Source organism: Phytophthora infestans, genomic scaffold (genome assembly GCF_000142945.1).
Source record: "Phytophthora infestans T30-4 supercont1.11 genomic scaffold, whole genome shotgun sequence".
In the NCBI taxonomy this organism is placed as follows: Eukaryota; Oomycota; class Peronosporomycetes; order Peronosporales; family Peronosporaceae; genus Phytophthora; species Phytophthora infestans.
In genome coordinates, this window is record NW_003303748.1 from 1,518,295 (window position 1) to 1,543,704 (window position 25,410).

A 25,410-nucleotide genomic window follows, 5' to 3' on the forward strand; every position below is an offset into this window, starting at 1 on the left:
TGAACATGAGTGGGCAAAACCAAATAATAATAAAAATAAACAATTTGGTTCATATACAGTGACATGAGGGCAGAGTATGATAGTCAAATTGTCGTATGATCGATCCAGAGCAGCACACAGGACAATAGTTTCAACACTCAAAACGATATTTACAATACCAGAGCGCGTGGTAACACAGCACCACACAGATCACCGCTCTACTCAGATTATTCCCACAACGCCGGTGCATTTCCACTTCGCCATACAGGGTACCTACTTGCTACTTGACTTCTGCAACTGAGGAATCAACGCTCAGCACTACGAATGTGAGGGCCTGCCTTCCAAAATCGGGTCGCACACTTGCCTCCTACAACGACTACCGACGTACGCCTCGGCGACCACATAGCGGTGCACGCATCGTGGAAGAGGCGATGATTTCGAACTGGGCGAAGAATACGAGTGTGGCGGCGATATCAGAGGAGCCGCCGCCACACTCGTATTCCTTGCCCAGTCCGGCCCCGAGATGGCGGTCATCGACAGGTTGATGATCGACACCAAGGGGGACGTCATGATGACGACAACGGCGCACCATGTGTGTTGCTGCGCCACCAGCAAACGCTTGTGTCTTGTAGCTGATGGTGCCTGCACCACGTGGCGTTGTTTACTGTCCTTGGCGTCTTTTTATGCGTTCACGATACTCTGCATAACGCATTTTTTTTGGAAATTAAACAGTGCCGAACGTGATTCCGACCAATCAGACCGTTCGAAAGATCATTGTACGAAAAATAGCAATAGCCAATTCCAACCAAAACGTACCTAAAAGATAACTGGAGATGTCATTGTAAAACCCAGAGCATAATACTACACAAATTGGCGAACGACATGCTGTGGTAGAGATCTAACTACTACCTCCAGGATCAAAGTTAGGATTACCTTTTTTGAGGATGTGGTCTTGAAGCGCACAGCCACAGAACTACTGGCTTACATTTCCTCAGGTACGCTTTTCTACGTCAAAACGGACCCGACAAAGGAGCATACGCTGTCGGGTATAACTACTGCAAGGTAATTGGTCCTCATAGCAAAAATAGGTACTACCCATAATCGAAATAGGTAGCCATACGCGTATATTAAAGACCACTTTGCTAGCCAATCAGACTGCTAGAATCATCGGAATGCTATTTGATTGGTCAAACCGAGGACATCGGCGAAAACGTGACTTCAACATTGAAGCTCGCAATGTTTTGGCGCGAAACAAGCCGCTTTGGAGGGTCAACGATTCAAACTCGCGTGCGGGGGCGTCGAGCGCGCGCCAAGCCCCAACGAGTCTCATTCCGCAATTTCCTTTCTTGTGAACACTCGGGTTCATACCGACTGCCCCCACCCATCTCTGCTAACCCACCCGCCGCCTGACACTGACCGATGTCACTACCATTGCACGCTGCCTGACACCACCAAAATCTCTGGTGGAAATGCTGCTCGATTCCCATGCTGTCGTCACGCTGGTCCACACATAAGTTGCTAACGCCGACAAGTCGCTGTCGCCACGCCGGTCCGCACGCTGTACGATGCTAACGCTACATGGGCGCCGAACGTCAGTCATACATGCTGCCCGTTTGGAGCGATACCGTTGCTACACTGGCCGCTGCATTCCCTAACCGATGTGAACACGAAGCGTCAGCGGCAACAACAATCATGCGCGGTAGCTACTACGACGGTTTGTACACGGTGTGGCTGGTGATTAGACTGCGAATTTCCGACTGATGTCCATTGTGTTGGACCTGCAGCGATTGCTACACACGCTGCTCGTCAAACGCCAATTCATCTTGTCGGCAGGCACGGAACAGTGCGAGAGGATGTAGCCTGTTTGCTACCAGCAGCCACTTGCACCTCGCCGATGGTCTGGGAGAAAATGCAGTTCACGATGACTCGCAACCGGCCATATGGACATCTGACGCAATAATATCTTCACGTTGAGAGCTACCGAAGCGTGGTTTGTCCTCAAGCTTGCAGTGTAGTGTGGGTAGTTTTGCTTACAAAAATCTGCACCAACCAAGTATCTATAAATCCACTTCTCATTTTTTTTCATATAATCAAATTGCTGTACCGATGCGACACCGGAACTAGTGACCAGCGGTCACGTGAGCCACGTGAGCCTAACGCGTAGTCCTCTTGCTTGCCTTTGATCGGAGGAAAGGTGCCTGCATTTTGTATATCGAAGAGCTTCGCATGAGATGACCTTCGAGATTGTAGACCAGATTAGGCAGATAATATCCATGGTACTTCTGCCAGCATGACCATGACGCTTCTTGACAAAGATGTGGCTGGATGTATCGAGTGGGTAGGTGCTTTCGCACAAAGAAACGTTGTGCTTTTCGCAGTAATCTTCCGTTTGGGTTGGATTCCTGCATTTACTGCCATACGCAGTATATTCACACATTGCACGACGCTTCCATCGACTTTGATCTTGTTCTTCTTGATTTCACTGTGACATTAGCATCTTATGTCGTCGTCACATAGATTTAAATGCCGTACGCCTCTAGATCCGTCTTGCCGTCCAAGGTTGGCGCCATGGCCACCTCCGTCGTGTGGTGTGGCCGTCGATTGTTGTTATCGTGAGTCCCAGCTTGCTGTCGACGACGGTGGTGTTGACGGTCGTCATCTCCGGCGGGTCATGGACAAAAAGCACCTCGTTCGTCTGTTGCTGCCCCTCCGGAACCGACAACGCACTCGTATTCATCGCCTGGGTCGCAGTACTCGCCCTATCCGCGGGTGCACGTGCCACCGCTACGTGATCGTCGACCCGTATGTCGGTATCCTCAGTCAGTGATTCCATCCATCGACGTCTCGGTCTCGGTTCCGTAATGAGGGCAGCCTCGGGGAATCTTTACCCTATCTTTTAGATGTTAGACGCCAACAAATGATTTTCTTTGCTGAAATCACTATAGAGCGCTTCCGCTAGTATGTATCCCTCCCCCCTCGTCGAGGGCTTCGAGTGCATTCTTCGGTGTGCCACACAACACCGTAACGTAAGAGACACAATAAAATTTGAGGTGAAATTTAGACTACGCTTGCGTTCTAAGTGGTAGATATTGGTGCTTGCGACAGTTGGGTTGCCACCGTCTCAGAGAATTTCATATATCAAAATACGGTGTAATACGTTATTTAATACAATAAACGATTAGTCTATTTGACAAAACCAGGACGGATAATTTAAGAGACCCACCCACTTTTGCTAAATCATACTCTATGTATTTTTATGGAAACGAAAGGGTTAATAGTAAAAAAGTTTTTTTTATCAAGGTGCTTTAAAAAGGCATATCGGTCTAGCTAGGAAGGCCAAGCTACGATAGACGATTCATAAATCGAGCGAGCGCACAAGATAGATTTCCAAGCAAATCTCATCGATCTCCTGGACTTTTTGCAAGTTTGAAAACGCAATTCAAGAGCATTTAAATTATTTTATTTCTGCCTTTTCCCGTCTCATTTTTATGCATGGTTTTATGCGCTGACCATGCCACTGACAGCACTGTAGTCTACCAGTATTTAGGTGCTCCGGGGAAACGGGTGGGTGAGCGAGAAGGTCATTGGATAGCTATACAGGTACTTGCTGGTAGCTTGTGTAAGCGATATCCATGTTCCTTAACCCCTCTGTTACCGCAAATGGAGTCTCTGAACGTGCAAACATTACGTCGTAACTTACGACGTCCTAATAACAGCATTATTGTATAGGGGCGCCCCTTTTGCCGTAGGATACATCGGCGATGGTGAATAAAGTTTTGAAGTGTTTGGTCTTCACATGTCGTATACTTACGACCTCTTCTAAACGCCAACGCATAGAGAAGTCTCAACTTACGACTTCTACTAAAGCCTGATTCAAGAAATGTACTACCCACGTACAAAATCAATTACATAAAACAACGACACTCGAGATACTACAATCAAACCCCCGTTTTATGGCGTTTTCAAACGTTAGCTACATACGCAGTTTCGCCCTCGTCATCAGCATCGTCCTCCTCTTCCCGCAACAACTCACGGCGTGTTTTCTTGCGCGCTTCAAACTTGGCCGGACGTCGAAACACAACTCGTTTCCCAAGTGACTCAGGAATTGATTTTCCACACTTAAAATCTTCATGCCAAATCTGGAAGCATGTTTTCGCGATTCCATAGTACTCACGCCGAGCTTTCGGGCAGAGGAAAAATTTGGCCTCGCCGCTGGAGCAGTCTTCACAGTAGAATGTCGTCTGGAAAGATTTTTTTCTTTCACCGCGAAGAAGTGCGCATACCTTACACGCACGCTGTCTACGCTTTTGAACGCCGGACACAATGACCCAGTCATCGTACTGTTTGTAGATGTGCTGTGGGAGGCGACGACGTTTTCGTCTGGAGGGAGCGGATGACTGTGGAGTTGCTATAGGATCCAAGTCGAAATCTTCGGGTTTTAACTGCAGGAGCTGGTTGTGGGGGACAGCCATCCACGCAGCACGAGACATTGGCGCAATTCTCGCGGCCCGGCATACCTCCTTGTGTGTGATAAAAGCATTCACGATCGCCAGATCTAGAAAGCCTAAAAATAAGGACTTGTAGTACTTTCGAAACCGATAAGCCATTTGAATTGAGAACGACTGCAGGCGGAGTTGATCATGAATATCAACTCCGCCCATCCACCGCTGATAATCGGTCACTAGCTTGGGACACTTCACAGTAATCGCCCCAATTTGTTTCACATTGCGCTGAATCGTATCCTCCTCCATCGATGCACCCGTGGCCAAATAATGGACTGGCTTTCTATCCCACCAGTGGCACGCAACCATTGTAGGTGCTGCCTCGCAGCGCGAGAACGTAAAGGTTCCTCTCTCAACTCCACGAGGCCGCGTCCGACGGCCTTCAACGACTTGACGGTCAAATCCAATGCGGCTCGTCATGATAGTTCCGACGACGTAGATAGACATACCGAGGAGCTGTAAAGCCAGCGCTACGGACGAATAATACCGATCGACAACGACCATTCGAAATCCACTAGAGCAGTCGCCAAGTAAAATTTTCATGTTGCGAATGGCGGCAGCCGCACCCGTCTTGTTGTCGATAGTGGTGGATTCTCCGTCTGTTGATTCACGGGCTCCAACATAGACCTCAAACCTAAACCAGTAAGTTACGACGTTAGCTTTTCAGAATTGCTAGAGATGTCAGAAGTTACGACTTTGAAAAAAGGATACTAACGCACCTGTGGAAGTAAGCTGTCTTTGAGTCGCAAACCATAAAAAGTTTGGTACCGTACCGATGAGGTTTATCTGACATAAACATCCGCGTAGTGTTCCGCCGAGACGTTGCTGGTAGCACACCTTCATCGAACGAAAACACTGCCGGCAATGTCCAGCCAGATTGGAGGCGCTGCTGCAGGATATCGACGACCGGACGCAGTTTCCACAGTTTGTCTCGAGTGCGGGGTGCATTGTTGTTTGTGAAGTGTAGATCACGTAGGATAGCTGTACATTGGTTGCGTGGCATATATTTGCCAAAGGTACCAGCAGGTAAAGCTCCGTCACACGCCATCGCCCAGTGCTTCGAAAACCGTTGCTTGTGGGGGCACATCATGTGCGCAACAAGCAGCCCGATCACGTGCAAGATTTCGCAGGTATCGTACGCCTTCGCAGCCCTCAAACGCCGTCGTATCTGCAAAAGTGTTTCTGGTGACGCGATACGGTTGTTACGCCTCTGACTTGAGCGTATTTTCTTGGCTTCTGAGTCAATGTTCTGGGCTCGATAGCGGTTGGTTTCAGTCGCGATGTCGACCCACAACTGCTAGGCATGAAGTAGAACAGCAACCCTAGTGGTGTAGTTGCCATTTCCCGTAGCTCGTGCGTAGGAGTTGCTTCGTCACTTGAAAGCCCCTGGTAGCTCGGTCTACCATTTTCGAACAGAGAGGACGGATCACTCCACTTTGTCAGGCTCAAAGCATCCTTGTCGATGTTGGCAATGGAGAGAGTCCCACCAAGAGAAGCTACAAATGCCTCGTCAACTAGTTTCAGCTCATCATCCGGAAGGTCGTCGTCGTCTTCAACATGTTCTCTGCGCTCTACCACATCGTCCTCTTCACAGTCATCACCACCATCATCGCTGGTGCTAGATTCCATACACTCGAAGTCATCGGAGTGTTCGTCTTCTTGTAGTACATTCACATCGTCCGCTCTAACGTGGACAGCGGGTGGAGACGTATCCACACGTTCCACATCATCCTGCTTGCTCTCGTTGTCCAAGAACTGGACATGTCCTTCTGATTCAGCTTCCGACAGCATTCGCTGGAACGCACCAACAACGACATCTTCGTCTGATAACCCGATCTGACCAGGTAACTGTTGCGCTATGTCCGCAGCCGGTGCAGCCACTCCTGTATCAGGCCCGGCATTCTCCTCGTTAGCATCACTGCTGCCGTCAAACAGGGCATCCAGCGTAGGCGCGGACAACATCAGAGAGCAGTCAATTTGAGAAGGACGGACGTTTTCATCTGACTCCTGTCCGTTGTCGTCACTGCTTTCGTCCAGATTGATCAGCCCAGACGAAATGGCATATCTAACAACCGCGTCCTCGCCTTTGAGCATGTTAACAGTTAGTACTTAGATATAAACCCCTTCCAAAGATTTGCTTACCAGTGAACATGTTTGTCCCTTCAACCAGCTCCTGCGAGTCACGATTTGGAGCGAAGTACATCCACTCCGTAGCAAGCCGCGTCGGTCTTTTCGACGTCCACCCGACCGCGCGGAGCTGCCGCCAAAGATGCCTGAAGTCTACCGAACGCGCCACCGCAGCATCTTTTGTCACCGTACTCGTTCGCAACCTCGCCATCTATCCCCTTGCGTGACAGAGCTCCAATTTCCAAATGAGCACGTCTGGAACCGTGGAGCCACTCATCACTGGGTACGGATCAGCATTTTCCGCATAACCCTTTCCCCCCGCCCGTTTTGTGCACATGCAAGTTTGACCTGTGTGACCTTTATACCTTTTGGAGCAGAAAATTACACTTGATTAAAGTAATGGAACATTTTTATCGAGCCATTTGCTATTGTCGGTGTTGCTAAAGTCGTATCTTACGACTTTGTAGTTTTGTGAAGTCGTAAGATACGGCCTTGGTAACAGAGGGGTTAAAAACGTATATTTTCGCTGACATAAGCTGTTCCTGTTTATCTCATAAAAGAATGTTGTTACCTTCGTAAAAAGTTGCACTCCCTGGAGCTTGAATATGCCAGTGAAGCGAGCTATAGAACATTATCATGTGCAATTGAACTAACGAGATATACGAAGTGACTGTTGAACAGGTATTTCGCTTTCTACACGGATATGTCCCGCTGTATCTTTGTTTTTATAGAAGATCAATCGGAGCGATGCACTTGAAAAACAAGCAAGATCTTGAAATGTGGGTTAGCTTGTGGACGCCGCCCAAAACTGCCGATATGCAAAGGCCTTTGATAGATGTCCCGCCGCCCAGACGTAAATCTGGTCTCAATAAACTGTGCACCCTAACCTCAGGCTACTAAGCAAATTATATCTTAGATTTTGTAAGGAAACATACCTAGTGCTCACCTTCAACATGCTCCATCGCATTATCTTTGACATTCATCAGAAATCATTGACATTTAGTACCTGTGCACTCTTTGTATTTGACCTAAATAGAAAAATTACATAATATGTAATTTTTGTCATATTATGACATCGCCTTATGAGGTTGCTAAGCAAATCAGACCCCAGGTCTGCAAAACAGAAAATCTTTTAATTTATGAAATATCTTTTAAAATTAGTGTGCCGTTCGGAGAAGTTTGCAGCAGGCTTTTCAGTTTTGTTTTGTTTTCCACGGCTGTTTGCCACGCCGATAGTCGAGAAACTGGCAGCTTTATTATCTGGCTCTCCGGAAATGATTACTATTTCAGAAGCACCTACAATGCTGTATCACAATCAAATATCGATACACAATTATAATGTCTCAGTGGGATGTCCGCGGCAGCTCCAAGCTACCATTTCTGCATTTACCTCCGTAAGCTCAAGCTTGAGTCCATTTAAACGATGCGTTGGCTTATTTGGGCTGCACTCTTCACCCTTCTGAGTTGTGTGTTGCTGGCCCAAAAGTGTGTACTTTACACCAGCGCTGGAGTTAAGCTCCACGAATTAAGCGCACAACCGGTTCCCATAGTGAGCTTGCCTCCTGCTGGTAGCGTTGGCAATAGTTTACGCTTCGAGCGGCAGGTCAGCTTTAGAAATATTGTGCTCTTCAACGCTTTTGTCGTTTTCACTTTTTTTTACTTCATCATCATTTTTTTAAAAAAAAAAGTGAGGTCATTTTATTTATCGATATCCATTAAAAGGCATGCCAAACAAGACACAAGCTAGAGAGACAACTAGCTACAAAACGGATTTCCAAGCAAATCCATCCTGTAAATCGATCATTTTTTGCGTGTTTGGCTCGAGCGCATATGAATCACTCCATGTCTGCCTTTCAATTTATTTTAAAGCATGGTTTTACGCGCCGACCAGGCCTGCAAAGCACGATATATCCTAAAAACTAAGCAGCGTCATTTACGAATCTTAGAGACGTTATTTATGTGATGTAGGTGTCTGAAAACGACATGTTCCTTAAAGATTTATGACTGATTTCCCATGAGTTTAAATATGGTACTTTATTCTGACGCAAATTAGAAAATACTGAATACCGTAGATGACAAATAACACCCGCCTGCATCGTCGAAAACGGTCATCTATTTAAAATAAATATACAAAGTTCGCGTGACGGGACACCTACGTTTTGTGGTGCTGCTATCAATTGAAGGAGCAGTAAAACCTACAGGTGCAAACTCATTTTGCTGGTATGCTGCCACAGAGTAAAAATTTATTCGTGCTGGCAATGCTGGTCAATTGGATGAGTCGCAATTGCTGCGCTTGCCGACTTTAAGACCGTCGCCTAAACATGTCATGTCTCATTTGCGAGCTGAGCTTCTCGGGATCGAGACTCGACCGGCAAGTTGGCGCGGAGACGCTTTAAAGGTCTGGGAATGCTTTTGGATCATCTTATTCCATTTTACCTATCGAAAATTTAAAGTGGCGACTAAGATTTACGAAGTGGTTTCACATAACAAGCTTCCTTGAGTTCAATTTTAGCGCTAACCCTTCAAATAACCGTCATACCGAAAGCATTGTACACTTCACCGCCACATCGGTTGGCAGTCTCAGTTGCCTCGACGATCATTTCTTAGTCCTTCCCGATCGTTTCCCTAATTATCACCAACCACGCTGCTTGTTCTTTAATCTCGTTTAGGTCCTCCTTTATATTTTCAGACTTTTCTTTAGCCTTCTTAGCAGCCTTGACGGGATTCAGCCTTTTCACACCGTCGACCATAGCGGTACCAAAACCTCTCTTGCTCAATCTCCTCTTCTTTGTCTTCGACGCGCAGCGGCCGGACAGCAGCCCATGGGAGATGGTTGAGTCCGAGGGAACTCTGTTTTCAGCTTGTGAACTTGACCGAAGGGAGAGCACTGCTGCTGGCTTGAAAAGTGACCACACACACCATCGCTACGATATACATAGCGCGCATTTGACGGGAGTAAGAGAGCCTCAGAGAAGGTTTAGTTGCCAAGCGATCGACTTGTCGGCTGCGTAGCGAATTGCGATATGAAGTTCTGGTTGGGAAAGCGGCACCACTTTCCAACGCAGAATTCAAATATCTACGTGCCCTGTCGTAGAACGTATCATCTCGAAGATAATGTTGTCCTTCGAAGAAAAATAAAAACGATATCTCCGCTTGTACAATTAAATATCCGTAATTCGATTCAATAAAAGAATTGGTCAAGATGCACGTAATGCCAATACCGGTATGAATGTCGTCAGCTTTCTAGATTTTGATCCACATGGCGATGATGGTGTTACTATCGCAAATGTTCGTGTTTTTTTGCTAGCCCAATACATGTCCATGGCCAAGGGTCTTGACCTTGACAGCGGATATGTATTGGGCTTTAGCTCTTTGAGCCAAGACCACGTCGAGGTTAGCACCAAAACTTGAAGTACAGCAGCAGCGTGAAGAAGATCTGGTAGATTTTGTGCGATATAGCACATTCTGTCAGAGTGTATCGATCTACCATGTTGGATGTACTGCATGTTCATGCCATAATGATAGTCGTTAGATGTAAGTACCGGTACATGTATTGCAACACCGCGATATTTTCCCGATCTAAGCGGAAAAGCTTAGACTATCATTCACACGCTGTATTTATGACAGATCTAAGTACTAGCACAACATTTTTGAGGAGTACTAAGCTTGCATAGTACTAAGCTTGCATAGTACTCATAAAAAATACACGTCTAAACTTGGACTAAGATTGCATAAATTTTTTAACCTTTGTTCCTCAGGAAGGAATGGTAATTAAAAAGTAGCTTAAATGTATGTGAAGGCTGTTGTAGCTGTGGATTTATAATATAAAAGCTGCCTTCACACAGAAGATCTCCTCCACGCTCAGTACCCTTTAGCTAAGCTACTCATTTACAATGGCACACCGGTAGATGTGTTCAGAAAATGATGCTGGACGAGACGATCCTTTTATGCATACGTAGAGCGTTTTCTAAACCGCTAACTTCTTGGTTCCCGACGTCGTAAGCTACGACGACACATTTTATTATGTCGTAACTTACGACATAGCGGAAACAACAACAAAAATCGTTCGGAAACAGAAATCCAATACTTTAATCGAGTCATTTCAAAATAATAAAGTCCAACAGTTAAATGAGAAAAAAACAAAAAAACGAGCCAGAAAGCGGGAACGCTGGGATGCGCGGGAAAATATCCCGCCGCCACTTAGTGACCCACACCCAGAGACGACTCATTATGGATTTTGCCCGATAGCGCGCATTCGGTCAGAGAACCGCACGAGAACAGACGCCGTTACTGCGGTGACACGGAGCACCGACTTTGGACACTTTTGGAGGCAATTAAGAGCAGTGGGGTGGAAGTACAAGCGACCGAAGAGGATTCAGACAAATGGAAAATATGTAAGTGCAGATGGCTCGAAAGAATTGGTTGGAGAGGAGGCTGTGGCTGCGTACGCGTTCGAAACATGATTGTTGGACGAGGAGGCGATTGTTGATGAAGGTAATGGTACCGACAAAGAAACCATCGCCGCTGAAAAGACCATAGCTGCCATCGACAAGACATTCGCTGCCGCGCCTCTGCTGCCGAGAAGACCGCATCTGCCGCTGCCTCGGATGCTGACAAGACCGTTGCTTCCGTCACCAAGATGGCCGTTCCGTCAAGAAGACAACCTCTTCCGTTGCTTCCGCCGACGAAACATCCGTCACCAAGACGACTGTTGCCGACGAGAAATCCGCTGCTAGTGTCAACGAAACCCTTGCAGCCGCCGACGACAACGCCAACAACACGTCGGACGCATTTGACGATGTACGTGCGACGCAGATTGATACAAGCACCGATCTGTCCTAGAGGACCATGAATGAGCTCTTTGGTACTCCCAGTAGCTGTAGCAGCTCTGACCCAGAGCGTGGGTAAAGATTGATACAGAAACGAGCCGGTATGGCCTTCAGCAGGTCAACTGGCGGGCGGAGCGAATACATGCGAAGCATAACGATCGGCGGCGGGAAACTGTCAAGCAAATCAGTCGGCGGCTGAAGGCGAAGCCCGGATACGAGACGCACGAGATTTTGCACGTCATCGGGCACTTAACAGCGCGTATGCTTTGTCCACAAAGGCGACGGTTTGCGCCTCACTGGTCGATGGTGGAGGACGAAGCCGTTTCCGCTGGAAATTTTGGAAGGTTCATGGGACGCAATAGATGCCAAAATATCTTGCGTGACTTGCACTTCGTGAACAATGAGGCGGAACGTACACGGGACAAATTGCACAAGGTGTGAATGGTTGCAGATACGTTGCAAGATCGCTTTCTGGTTGCGTGGACTCTACCTGCTGTGTTCTCCTTTGACGAAGGCGTACTACCTTCCACTTCTAAACGAAACACGACAAGAATGTTCATGCCCGATAAGCCTCATCGATACGGGTCAAAAATCGGTATGGTGCGTAATTCAAGAACTGCGTATTTGCACAGGTATTTCCAGTTATCAGTATGTCGTAAGTTACGTCTTAAGTAACGTGTCTGACCGATTATGTCGTATGTTACTAGCTTCGAGCTATATACGGGCAGGCGCAGAGCTGGAGACGGCGAAAACGCATCATTTGATCAAAGGCCGGTGCATCTGCAGTCGCTCGGAATTGGAAGACTGTGCTTGGCCCCAACACGCGAAACTCATGGCACGCAGTCGTTATTGACCGCTTTTACTCGTCAATTATTCTTGCCATAGAGCTATTGGCGATGCAGGTGTACGTAATTGGTACTATCATGACCAACCGGCTCGGATATGATGCGCATATCAAAGATGAGCGCAAGTCACGCCCAGCTAGTATACCCCGGGGCACGTTCACGCTCTCCCGCTCGGTGGCCATTCCCAACATGATTTCACTGGTGGGACCAGAAACCTGTGCACGAGTTCTGCACAGGCTCCGCAATGACAGAGATGACGATTTCCAGAAACATCAAGCGGGTTGCAAAATCCGCTCCCTGTCCAGAAGCTGTGACCGACTACTAACGTTGGATGGGCGGAGTTGACGTGCATGATCAACTCCGCCTACAAACGTACTCGTTGCAGATGACCACTAAGTTCAAGAAGTATTACAAGAGTCTATTCTTGGGCTTCGTGGATCTAGCCCTGGTTAATGCGTATATTTCGCACAGGGAGTCAGCACGTATTACTGGGGCGCAAATAATGAAACGATTAGAGTGGTACGGAGTCCTGCAGAACCAATTGCTGCAGCTGAAGGCGGAGGATTTCGCAGGTATAATGGCCACACCACCACCAAGCAGCCAGAAAGCAAAGCGTCCCCAGCTACGGCTCGCGCATGCAGCGGAGAAATCGGATGACTGGGTGCCTGTTACAGGCGCTCAAAGGCGCCGACAGCGGTCGTGAAAGGTCTGTGCGCTCCTGTGCTCGGATCGTAAGAAGAAGTATTTCGCTACGACGTTCTTTTGCGAGCGTTGCTTTATTGATGACGCGTAGTGTTGGCTGTGCAATAAGATACGACACCAGTATAAGGGAATCGCCAAAACGTGCTTTGAGATCTGGCACGACGACTTCGATTGCGGCCAAAACATACCCGCTACCCTAGTCAAAAGGGTTGTACTGCGGCGGTCGGGTTAGACCCTGAGCAAAAGGGTTGTACTGCGGCGGTCGGGTTAGAAGGCTGGTGCACACAAGAAGACCCGCCGAGAGCTGCCACTTGGTGAAGGGGAAGACGGCGACGATGGAAATGAGACCGGAGAAGAGTAGGCATTCTCTGTGCGACATAAAAAAAAGTGTGAGCTTTTGTTCGATCGTAGCACAGCTTTCTTGTATCTTTGCACGTTCTGCACTGTCTTTTTTGTTTGTTTGGATTCATAAATCAGCTCGCTGCACCACTTATACTCAGATCTGGAGCAGATCTGCCCGCTGTACTTTCCAATTTGAGGTAGCTTACCACATCCGGTGTTCTCTGCTAGCTGCTACACGGTAGAAATTACGACTTCTTGGCGAGATACCTCTCAAAAATTTATACACCTATCCGCAAGTCAAACATCTGCCACATACAAACAAGCAGTGACATGGATACGTCGTATTTTACGTCTTAATTTATATCGTTTTCGATACCCTTCGCCGGGAACCAAGGGGTTTAGAGTTCTCAAAGCTCTCTAACGTCGACAATGCCACCCGCTAATAAGGGACGGAATCACGTCGGGAACAGGGAAACGGCTCTCGTTTAGCTGCCCCCAAGCAAGTCACATTATTAGTACCGAGTGCGGATGAAAAGTGCGGATTATTTCCACGTGTGAAATGGCGACAAGCTGACAAATGAAACATTTGGCGGGACCCCGGGGTCCTATCTGGACCCCGGGGCTCTCATCTCAAACCGGTAATACTCGGTACGTGTATATTATTTATTACCATGTTGCTCAACCCTCCTACTTCCGCTGCGAGCTAAAGAGCTGTAGGATGGACGGTTGGTTTGACCGCAGCGATGTTTCTTTTCTTTTTCTAGGCCATCCTGGATTGCGTTTAGCCGATGGGCTGGGGCCTGCAGCAGGTGCAGCAGAAGATTCGCCGTCGGTCTGCACAACTCGCGCATTCGCAATAGCTCCAGGTACGTCTGGATAATAACTGAGGTACTGTTTTGGGATGGAGAAGTACTTCGCTGAGAGCGATTTCTGTTTTTTTTGCTGACAGCTCTTTCTTGGGGTGTCGAGGAAACTGTACACTGGATAGTGAAGCCTCCCAAATACTATGAGCGTTTGATCCAAATAGCCCCGACAACACTGCATTCTGGATACGACTGCTATCCACCATAGCAAAAACGATAGTCTCATCATCCGGCGTGCTTACCGTCTTCCGAGCAGTGCATATCCCTTTGTCAATTTCAAAAAGATAATTTGCTGTGTAGCCTGCAGGTGGAGGCGTAAAATATTTAGCGAGAAGAGTTCCCCATTCGACGAAAAATGGGCGATCAGGAGCATTGTGGTCGATAAATGCTCCATTGACACTTTTAACTTCATTCACCTTTTCAACCAAATTCATTGGTGTGTACAAATCGAGGCCGCGGGTGGCGCGGCGACACCAAGCTATGATATTTTATGCGAGTGACCAGGTAGTAGGAAGCACAATACTACCTTCTTGTAGGGAAAAATAATCGACAGCATTGCAAAAAACATCATCACCACTTTGGATTTGTTTTGACCAACGCAGTAGCCCAGCAAACTGAAACTCACTTCAGCTGCAGGAACTCCATTGCATGCATTGCGTTGAATAGTTTTTAAATGGTACAAAAGACGGAGACTGCAGAATGCATCTGCATTTTTGTCTTGGCCACGTTCATCATAGAAATACACGTTGTTGATTCCGTGGGTTATGTCCGCAACGACAAAGTTTTGAATCATCAAATTGCTGTTGAAATAGTCTGCAGACGGACGGGAATGGCCGTAGTACGGCATCGAAATTCCTCCACCATAATCCATGCTTGTTCCTGTACACGACAGTGTACATGTTCATCACCCTCAGAACGAATTTTAACACCGGGCATGGTATCAACGGTGTCCGGAATAATCTCATTCGGAATCGACTGGTCAGGTGCATGTAAAGTGATGTATCCTTTGATAAAGGAAGAAATAAATCGGCGCTGGACGATGGCTTCGTCGATGTGTGTTTTTTTCTCGAGTAAAATTGCTTGTTTCTCATCCTCCGGTAGATCGGGTTGTTGATATAAAATATCGAGGTGAACACAGCAGTCACGAAGATCCTCAGCGGTTCTCGTAAGTCTCACGCCAGGGTAAATGTAATGAACGTACTGTGTAAAGCGAGAGTAGCTCATTGTTCTTGCGTCTGGGTGCTTACGCCTTTCGTCTTCTTCTTCATAACGAGAATGGATAACTTTCCACGTGACCTTGGGCTCGGTAAGGTACTGCCGCGGTTTGCGGTGTGCGCACGGAAAGCCATCCTCCAATATCCAAGTCGAACAATGTGTCTTAAAATGTTCGATAACTTCGTCACTGTATGCATGAGATGGGGCTAAAGGTTCGCGTCTGGCATGAAAGTTTTCAACACCGGTCTCTTGCATTTTCTTCAGTCTTGCTATACGACTGCCGCCTACAGGAAGAATCGCTTTAATTACACGCTCCGATAGACCCTGCCGCAGTAGTTGTAGCACAACACCCTCCGATTGTTGTCCCAGTCTTTCCTCATCTTCACAACCGTTTCTTCTCCTAGTAGCTGTACAGCACGAGAGTACGCAGCTGATTTCCTGTCTGTACCCTTTTTTCTCTTTCGAAGCGGCCTTGTCAGCTCGGACCCACCACCGTGAGGTCTACCCATCGCGGTCAGAGAAATAGGAGCTCTTCTTGGTTTGCGTCAGCTATGCAGACATCGGAGGCAACCAAAAATAAATAATTCTCAATTCCGAAGGTTTTTTTGCGGGACCCCGGGGTCCCGCCAATTGCTTCAAATGCTCGTGCTAATAATAAAAGAAGTGACCAAATATATAGTTATTGTAAAACCACGAAAAAGCTTTTTTGAAGAACCGGATATGAACACCAAATGTAGCTAGTCATCCAAACCGATTTTTTTTAATTTTATGTAGCTATAGCGCGTGACTTAGTTCGCCGTAGGAAGAAAATGTCTGCGCTGAAAATGAAGCTGTACACTACTACATGTATCTGTAAAATCATCGATGTCGATCGCAGATGATGAGCACAAGGGCCTCCAGCGATGGTGTTCTAACATCAATTTAGCCTCCTGGCAATCTTACGATCGTGCCGGCTTCACTGAATCATTTAAATATCATTTATCGATTCTGCCCTTTACAAACGTTTTCCACGGGGTGGGTTCTCGATTTACCGGTATAAAAATCGAGGTTATAAAAAGGGATAGACCGATCTACAGTTACTGTAGTTGAAGCAGCGCTCGTAATCGATTTACGACAAGTCGACGTCGACATACATGCATATCAATTAAAACGCGTGCACGTTATAATACCGGTAATGCCAGGTCTGCCTTTTCTAATCTCAGTTTTACGCCTGTTTTTATGAGGCCATAAAACCGAGCTGAATTTCTTCTGCAAAGCACAATATATGTACTGTACATGCTTTTCGGCTAATACAAGTTGTTTACGCATGTACATCGGCAAGCAAGCTCTTTTATCATTTTGCCAATCTCTTAAAGTCTTGAGACGATGCAATTTAAGACGAATTAGATATGTACACAGCCTTGCCACAAAATTCGTCCAAGCTGTTGTGGCGAGGATATAGAAATACGGAGGGTCATCTGTTTTAATGACAAGTTGTTTACGGGTGAAGTGCATCAGCTTCCAAACTCTTTGCATTATCTTAAGAGCTCTTAAGCTGTAGGTTAACGAGAAACTCACGTGACAATGCATCACTATCATCTCATATTGTTGACAATGGCTGCTCTTCTCGGCATATGCACCGGGGCCACCGTATCCACCGACTCGACGATAGCGGCGGCAGACGTACCTGTTGTTGGCTTGTCCACTAAAAAGCCCTATGGTGTCACTGCCAAGAGGCCGACGAAAGCGTCTGCAGCCACAAACACCGGCAATGAAGATAGGGGCAACGCTGCTAATTTGATGCAAGCTGGGACATCAAAGCTCGATGATCTTGTCACGTCCGCGAATTTAGAGACGTTCAAGTTTTTGGTGAACAACTTGCAGCTTGGTGATGACTTCGTTGCTTCTCTGAGAAGCTCGCAGCTGAAAAATCTGAACACATTTCACTCGAGTAACCGGAGAACTAGGGACTCAGAAAAACACATATCATTGATTGCACCACTTACTGCAAAGTACGGGGATGATGCAGTAGCAAAAGCACTTGTGAAACTAGAGCGGGACACGAATACGCCTCCAGAAATGGCTACACTGGTACAGCAATTGCGGAGTGAACAACTGACATATTGGCTACAGAACGGCATATCTGGTTACGATGTTTTCAAACTACTAAAGCTGGAAGACGACGGCTACGAAGCTCTTCACCGTCTCAAGTTTCAGGCTTTAGAAGACTACATCACGAAAATTAACTCGGAGAAATCAGCAGGTGAAACGATGCTTAACGTCTTGACTAAAGCCTTTGGGGACGAGAGCAAATTGGTGCCGCTTATCGAGACAGCGAAGTCCAGACGGCGTTCGATGATGAAGGGTTTCGAATTGGAAGCGGCTTTACTGGCGAAGTGGCGGAGCGATGATTTACCACTGAATGAGATCTGGGTACGGCTAAAGATCGGCAACAATGTGTATGACGCTTTGAAAAGTGCGGAGCTGAGACTGTTCTCCAAGTACGTTTTCAAGTACTACCCTACCAATGAGAAGGCGGTGGTTGAGATGCTAATAGCAACATACGGAGACGTTCGCGTGGCAACGGCGCTCGGAATAGCCAATACGAAAGCGACCACAGCGGATATAGCGGCAAAGTTACAAGTGCAGCAGCTAGAGGGATGGCTTTCGAGTCAGAGATCCGCTAATGATGTCTTCAAATTGTTAAAGATCGAAGAGGATGGGTTACGTTTTGTAAACAGCCCGAAATGGGAGATTCTGTCCGAGTTTATCAAGGTATTCAACTCCAACAAAAATCCCGAAGACATGACGGACATGTTCACGGTGTTAAGGAACGTTTATCATGACGATGGTAAGTTTGTTCTTATGCTCACTAAAGAACAGACGTCGGGTGCTCCACTGATAGCCAAAACGGCCATACAATATCGGGATGTGCTGCTTGAGGAATGGATTCGAAGTGATATTAAGCCGACGGATATCTACCGGAAGTTTTTCAACGGAAAAGAGGGTATTCAGGAAAAGAAGATTGTAGCCCGATACACGGAATATTACGACGAGGAGATGGATATCCCGGTTCACGTGCTCTCTGCTCCGTTGTAGACAATGCTTACACACTGGTTTGCTATTGTTCCAAGTGTCTCTTGTTACCTCGTTTTGCTGTTTGGAGTGTGTCTGGTGATTAATACACAGTATTCCCATCCTGCTCTCTGCTTGGCTCCATGTCGGTTAGCTCGGGTGTGTCACATGCTGCTGTAGCCTGTTGTTGTTGTTAAAGGCGAATGCCGAAGTGAGTAGATTAAAGTCAATTAAATCTGTCTTCTAAACTTCAGTGCTCCTGGCCATCCACCAGATTAACCGGTTTGTTAACCGGTTTGGGAGCGGTCCATCTTGGAAAGTCACGTCGGTTAGCCGAACCGTGCAGAGTCGGTGCATATCAACATATCAAGACGATGAAAACCAAGCACGAAAAAGAATAAAAATAGGATGCAAAATTTGGGACCGACAAAATTCCAATTCTATTGTCCTGCGCTACATTCATTCTTCCACCTCTTCTGGCTCGAAAAGCAAGTCATTACGTTGGTCGACGCTTCGGACTGCTTTGTTCCTGATTAACCACCCATTCGCCGAACCATTCGGCCATGTGTACGACTTTCGGAACTTGGTAATTACACGTTTGGGTAGCTGAACTCAATCCAAGCAATTTTAACGTTGCGAAGTTCATGTTCGAATGACAAAATACTAGTACAATGGGCTCAGCAGCTGTCTTTTGTAAACGTAGAATTCGAGGGTATTGTCGACTTTCTTAATCACCACCATCCGTATGTCACTGGATTCGGAGATGAATTCTTAGCTTTTTCTAGTATTTATCGTGTGGCACCTGGACTGTGACTTAGTGAACCCGTGTTTTGAGCTCTCGGTAAGGAATCGAGACTGGTACCATGTTCATGACAGTGATTGAAAGCAGAAAAGGTGAATGTGTATGAACTGAGTATGATTTAGCCATTTCGAAATGCGCTGGCCCGTGGATACTTATTCCAGTAAAATTAAACCACAATCATTGTGCAGCCGTGGTGATAAAGCTCACAAAAACATTTTACGCATATGACACCGTGTCGACAAATCCAGTAGAAGGCTTGCAAGGACGAGTCTTCTCAGAACTTCGGTCAATTTCGTCGTTCATTACCGTCAAAGTGGTTACTGAATCTGCACCGCGGCAGAAAGGTACGAATAGTACGTCGTTCGGCTCTTTTGAAGGCTACTCGATCCGACAGCTTGTAAACATCAGAACAAAGGACTTGTCCAATTCTGCATTCGTGTAATTTCTGAGTTTTTACGTATTAGCGTGGACGCGTGACAACGTTCAGGGATTCGCATTCGTAGGTGACATGATACTTTAAGTCAAGCATAGCTTTAACATACAATCGATTCCTTTTTACCTATTCGTATTTGATAATCCGAGCAACTTCTCTACAGATTAGACCCTATCAACCTGTTTATCAACATGCTCTAACCTGTTGGAAACCTGATAAAGGATGAGGGGCGTTATTAATTAGCAGAGGTAGATTGGTACATGATACATCCGGCTATTTGTGCTATAGATGCAGGTCGTACCACGCAACCATTCTACCGTCGCTCATCTAGCTTTTCACTAAAACGTTTTTTAAATAAAACATCCGTCAAAACAAGTACAGATCTCCTCGCCAAATTAATTCTACCCGTGGAAACGCTTAGTATCTAGTACACCAGCAGGATTAAGTTTCAAAGTGGGTAGCTGTGGACCAGCGAGACTTAGCCCGCCATGCCTCTCAAAAGCGCTTAACTGGCATTTTGCCGAGTTTCAACGACATGGAAAAGCCCCAAGCTAGTCGTCAACGCCACGGTTAAGCATATATAATGCATCTGTGAATGGCGCGACGAAGGTTTCACTATAACTCAGAGAAAGCTTGCTGAAAAAACTCAGCGTGAGCTCGGACTGCTTAAAGCACCGAGACAAGGAACAATTTTCAACATTTTGAAGACTCGAGATCAATATCTTACCACTAATAAAGGTGATTTGGACTGTAAGCATGCCAGTGCTGTTGCATTTGCCGTGGTGGATGAAGCGGTTGCCAATTAGGTACTACAGTGCCAGTCTTAACGGCTCTCCCTCAATAAGAACATGGTCAAGAGCAAGGCAAAGCGTCTGGCTGAGCTGGCGGATATTCCTCCTGACCAGCCTTCGCAGTTTTCGAACGGTTGGTTGCAATCATTTCGAAAGTGACATGGATTCAAATACTTCAAAATGCAAGGCGAAAGTGGCTTCGTCAACAATAAAGATATGTTCGCTCAGCGGCATGCCCTTCGAGCGCACTCAATTGAGTCGCTCTGGCGGACATCTACAATATTAATAAAACGGGTCTATTCTACTGCATGGCACCTGGTAAAACCATTGCCCATCACCAGTCAAAATGAATAAAACTTGTATCACTGTGGCTTTCACCTGTAATGCTGACGGCTCTGACAAGAGTGAGACATTTATCATTGGTCACGCAGCAAAACCTCGCTGCTTCAAGAAAAAGACTGGCGATCAAATCGGGTTTTATTATTGCAGCAACATCAAAGCCTGGATGGCATGTGTGCTTTTTCTAGATTGGGTGCGTGAACTGGATAACGATTTGACCGTCGAATTGTTCTTCTTCTCGAAAATGCTTCAGTACATATTGTTTGTACATATTGTTTCGAATCTGGCGCTCAAGATTGTCACTGTTCTCTTTGTTGAAAACCCTCGGATCTGGCGTCAGGAGCCAAGGGGAGCGCCGATTTGGACGACGAAGGGAAAGGGGTGATAGGTAAAGATAAGCTAGGATATTGCAGAATCTCACTTCTCATTATTTTCTGAATCGTGCACTTCCAACAGGTTATTAGCCCAATGCAAGCGGAAAGAGATCGCGCAAGGACCGCTTCCGATAACGGAGAAGAGAGCATTGCTGTCGCCCGCGAAGATGGTGACAGCAACGCCGGCGACCCCGGAGGGCGACAGGACTACGGAGATACTGCAGCCGCTCCGTGGTGTCGTCGGGCGTCTAGACAAGCTGGAGCGGTCCCAGGTCAAGCTCGAGCAGCCCCTGGAGACGCCCACGAAGGACTAATAATCACGATGCAGCTCGCGTCGGTCTTGAGCCGCGGGTCCAGAATGCACATCGACTCGTTTGGTGGCACGCCGCACTTGCAGACCCGACAGCGGCCCGTAGTACCTCGGGCTGCGCCACGCAGATGTCGGGGATCAGGACCCGGGCTACGGCATGTCGGGGCTGCAGAGGCTTTACGCAGCGGAGCACTCCGAACAAGCTGGCAAAGAAGCGCAGCAAAGCCCAGTGACGACGGCACCAGCACCGCGACAGCCCGAAGTTCAGCCACCACCGCGGCGGAAACAGCAGCAGAACCAGGTCGGGGTATTCCGATATCCGGATGCCCGCCAGAAGAATCTCGCAATCCGTCCGTTCGACGGCAAGGAGCTGTACGTCGGACTGGTCTCAGGATTCTTTGATTGGGACAGAAAATTTGAGCGCAGGTGGCGCTTGAACACTTGAACGCAATGGTGGGGACCCAGGGTCCCACCGGGACCCTGGTGCTCCTAAAACAATCGGAATTCAACGTAAATGTGTGTACTGATATTAAGCTGCTGTCGACTTGGGTTTGGTGGAAAAGAGCTGGAGAATCAACAGTTGGTTCGCCTTCAGCTGGGCCTTCTTTTTCTTTGGACGGCCAGGTGCTTGCTTCGCTGATGCGTGAGCTGGTGTGTGGGGTCTTCTTCGTCTAAGTGCACGGCAGCGTTTATTATGGACTACGGATTCACTTCTGTCAGGATCTTTCTGCCGTTTACCCTTCGGGATTGTCGATTGGGTCCCCCCCCCACGTCTTTGCATACTGGTTCTTGATACACGATTTCGTGGAGACGCGCAGCTGAAAATGAGAGCCCGTCTACTCCCAGGAATTGGTTTTGACCTGCACGAGCCCACTGCATACGTCAAGGCCAAAAAGGAGGCGGATCTGGACATCTTCCTGCGCCTGCCGCGCGGAATAGTGATTTCAACGGACGTGCTCAAACGTCTGAGTGTGACAGACGACAGCGAGGTGGTGCTGGAGTTGCAAAAGGCCACGTACGGCCTCAAACTAGCCGGTCGGCTCTGGAGCCAGCTCTTACACAACACCCTGCTAAACTTGGGTTTCGTGCGGAGTCTGATCGACATGTGCGTCTACTAAAGGCGCCGGGAGGGTTTGCTGTTGGTCGTTGGTGTGTACGTCGACGACCTGCTGGTTGCGCGACAGCAGGCAGTTCTTCGGCGAGGTAAAGGAGCTCTTGATTAAAGACCTCGGGCCTGCGTGTAAGTTCCTCGGCATGCGAGTCGCGTACGACGATCTATAGGGCTACGACTTTGACCTGGGGTTGGCCATCGAGAAGAGGTTGCGCGAGCATGCGATGATGTCGGTGCGCATCGTGCGCCACCAATTGGCAAACGAGTTACTGCCCACGTCTAAAGGAGACGGCGTGGCTACAGTACGCAAGTTTTAGTCACTTGTAGGGAGCCTGATGTGGGTGGCACGTGCACCCGACCCGACATCGCGTTCGCGGTCCACAAGGCGTTGCGACGCATTAACAGTCCTCCTATGTCCGACTGGAAACTCGGTAAACGCATTGCGTACTACTTGGCGGGGCCCAATGGTATGATGTTGAGTATGAAGGGTCAAGGCGATTTTGAAGAGCCGCTAAAAGCCATCGCGCTCGGCGACGCGGGCTACGCAGCCGACAAGGCGAATAGGAAGTCGGTGGTCGGTGGCCTGCTCGCAGTCGACGGAATGTCTGTGTCTTGGGTCTGCAAAAAGTAGACCGGCGTCAGCCTCTCCATGATGGAGCCTGAGTACACTGCAGCCTCGGTTATGTTGCTGGGTGTGCGCGAGCTGCTTGGCGAGCTGAACATCGCGCATGCCAGCCGAATGTCGCTGCTCATCGATAACCAAGCGGCCCTCAGGCAGCTAAACGGAGAAGCCTCATCGCGTAAAGCGAAGCATGTTGATGAGCGGATAAAGTTTGTGGGTTCGCTCGAGAAGCGTGGGGTACTCAAGGTGATGTATCTCGAAAACGAGAAGATACCAACTGACGTTCTCACCAAGGTGGTCGAGGCGCCAAGGCGGTATGACCTGCGGGTCATCGTAGGGCTTCATTGGGACAAGAAGAAGGTCGCCGCTGCCGGCGATGAGGAGTGTTGAAAAACCTCGAATCTGGCGTCAGGATCCAAGGGAGCGCCGATCAGCATGACGTAGGGTAAGGGGTGATAGCTAAAGATAAGCTAGGGATACTGTAGAATCTCACTTCTCATTCTTCTATGAACCGCTCACTTCCAGCACTCTTCCTACCACAGAATATTTCTTCTCGACTGCAACCATTAGCCGAAGGCATAATTGCCTCTTTCAAGCGACGATATCGCCGCCATCAGCTGGACCATGCGCTGGAGTTTTTAAGAACAAGGGACGCAAATGGATATTTACAAAATTGACCAGCTCTTCTCAATGCGACCTGTTGGAGGGAGGTATCTACTGAGTGTATCCTAAACTGTTTACGCCAAACCGGTCTTGTACCCGGTTGTACGACGTCACACCGCGCATTGAAAGAAGAAGAAGAGCTAGTCAAGGCTCTGGAGAAGCGCGTAGCTGCCTTGAGAGTACAAGGTCCAATGGATATTGAAGACTTCGTGTGCAATGCTGTAGAGCAAGATACTGAAATGGATGATTTACTATATGATTCTGTCAACCTCGTATTGCTGGCGTCGGTACAGAAAGACCCCGAAATAGTCGGTGAGTATGACAGCGAAGAGGCCGAAGAGCGCGAACACTAAGACACACTGTCGACCCAAATGTCTCTTACGGATAAATCTTACGCTTTTGATCGGTGATATTCCTTCTAGCAGAGCATCCTGACGTAGAAGCTAGCATTCTGAGCAGCCTACGTGTACTTCAGAGCAGAGTCCGAGACGATCTACAGGAAGAAAGAGACGTTGTCTAAAAGCAAACGTAGATCCGGGCTTTCTTTAGAGAAATGTTTGAATAACTCACAAAAAGTGTACTAGATATCAAATTTGGCAGCAATTTAATTTTACGCATACTAAACAATTGGTGGACACCTAACTGTATTATTTAAAAAATATATTTTTTCTCAGCGATCAATTTGGCAAGTGTAGACGCCCCCCTGAAGAATCGTATCTTGTGCCTCATATACCCCTTTATATTGGATCACATAGATTGAAGGTACGTTTGACGAATCTCAAGATTGCTGTGATTATCAGACGGTCCGCTACGCTTATTGAGAGGACTGCTGTACTAAAACCTCAGGAGCAGGGATTGGTATTAGAATCGAGATTATTAAGTACTACAAATAACATTACTCAAAACAATTATAGCAGTAGTTGTTACAATCACCTAGAGCTACCGGTATGATTACTAATAATGGAAAATATTAGCTAAAAATAGGGCGAAATATTACTAAGAAAAGCTAAACTAATAATTTGAAGGAAGCCTGTTTCAGCTGTATTATAAGCGTATACAGGATCCCCTTTCCATTTCAGTCGCTCTTCTACATGGCAAGACGGGCCACTGTCATAAAAGGTTGGTTGCTCGCTGATAACTTTGCTGGAGACGGCACCAACACCCTGGCCGCACTGGAGAACGCATCAAAAACACCTTGTTCTGCAGGATAACACTTAAGGTTTGTTTTGACTTGGCATTTGTAGGAGCAATTACCCGGCTCTCCTGTAGAAAGGCATTATATAATGTAAGAGGTCGTTACCAACCAAGCGAAGCGTGGCTGGTAGATTAATAGATTCTCTCACCTAGGAAGTGCAATGCGCGGCTCGCTGGTGAGCTCGGCGCTGGGCCCGCCTCCGCAAATACCGCGCGGCCCTGCTTCGCGGGCTCCCCGCGCGGGATTTGCTGCGCTACGCGACTCGCACCCGCTCGCCTTAGTGGCGGCATAGCTGCGTCGCCCTCCCCGGAA

The 25,410-nt window shown here is 47.6% G+C and overlaps 3 protein-coding genes across 3 annotated transcripts; 2 read left to right on the top strand and 1 right to left on the bottom strand.

Annotated features, from left to right (window-relative positions):
- Positions 1-14,677: 14,677 nt before the first annotated feature.
- PITG_07519 (uncharacterized protein) lies at positions 14,678-15,413 on the bottom strand (the record flags this gene model as incomplete). The annotated part of the gene is made up of 3 exons (XM_002904463.1): positions 14,678-14,711; positions 14,756-15,061; positions 15,166-15,413. 3 exons carry the CDS (start codon positions 15,411-15,413, stop codon positions 14,678-14,680), a joined length of 588 nt encoding a protein of 195 aa, XP_002904509.1.
- Positions 15,414-16,967: 1,554 nt separating this feature from the next.
- PITG_22824 (RXLR effector family, putative) lies at positions 16,968-18,482 on the top strand (the record flags this gene model as incomplete). The annotated part of the gene is made up of 1 exon (XM_002904464.1): positions 16,968-18,482. The coding sequence occupies one exon, from the start codon at positions 16,968-16,970 to the stop codon at positions 18,480-18,482; it is 1,515 nt and encodes a 504-aa protein (XP_002904510.1).
- A 2,059-nt stretch (positions 18,483-20,541) lies between these two features.
- On the top strand, positions 20,542-21,511 carry PITG_07520 (uncharacterized protein; the record flags this gene model as incomplete). Its single annotated transcript, XM_002904465.1, has 2 exons — positions 20,542-20,617; positions 21,288-21,511. The coding sequence occupies 2 exons, from the start codon at positions 20,542-20,544 to the stop codon at positions 21,509-21,511; spliced, it is 300 nt and encodes a 99-aa protein (XP_002904511.1).
- Between the last annotated feature and the right edge of the window lie 3,899 nt (positions 21,512-25,410).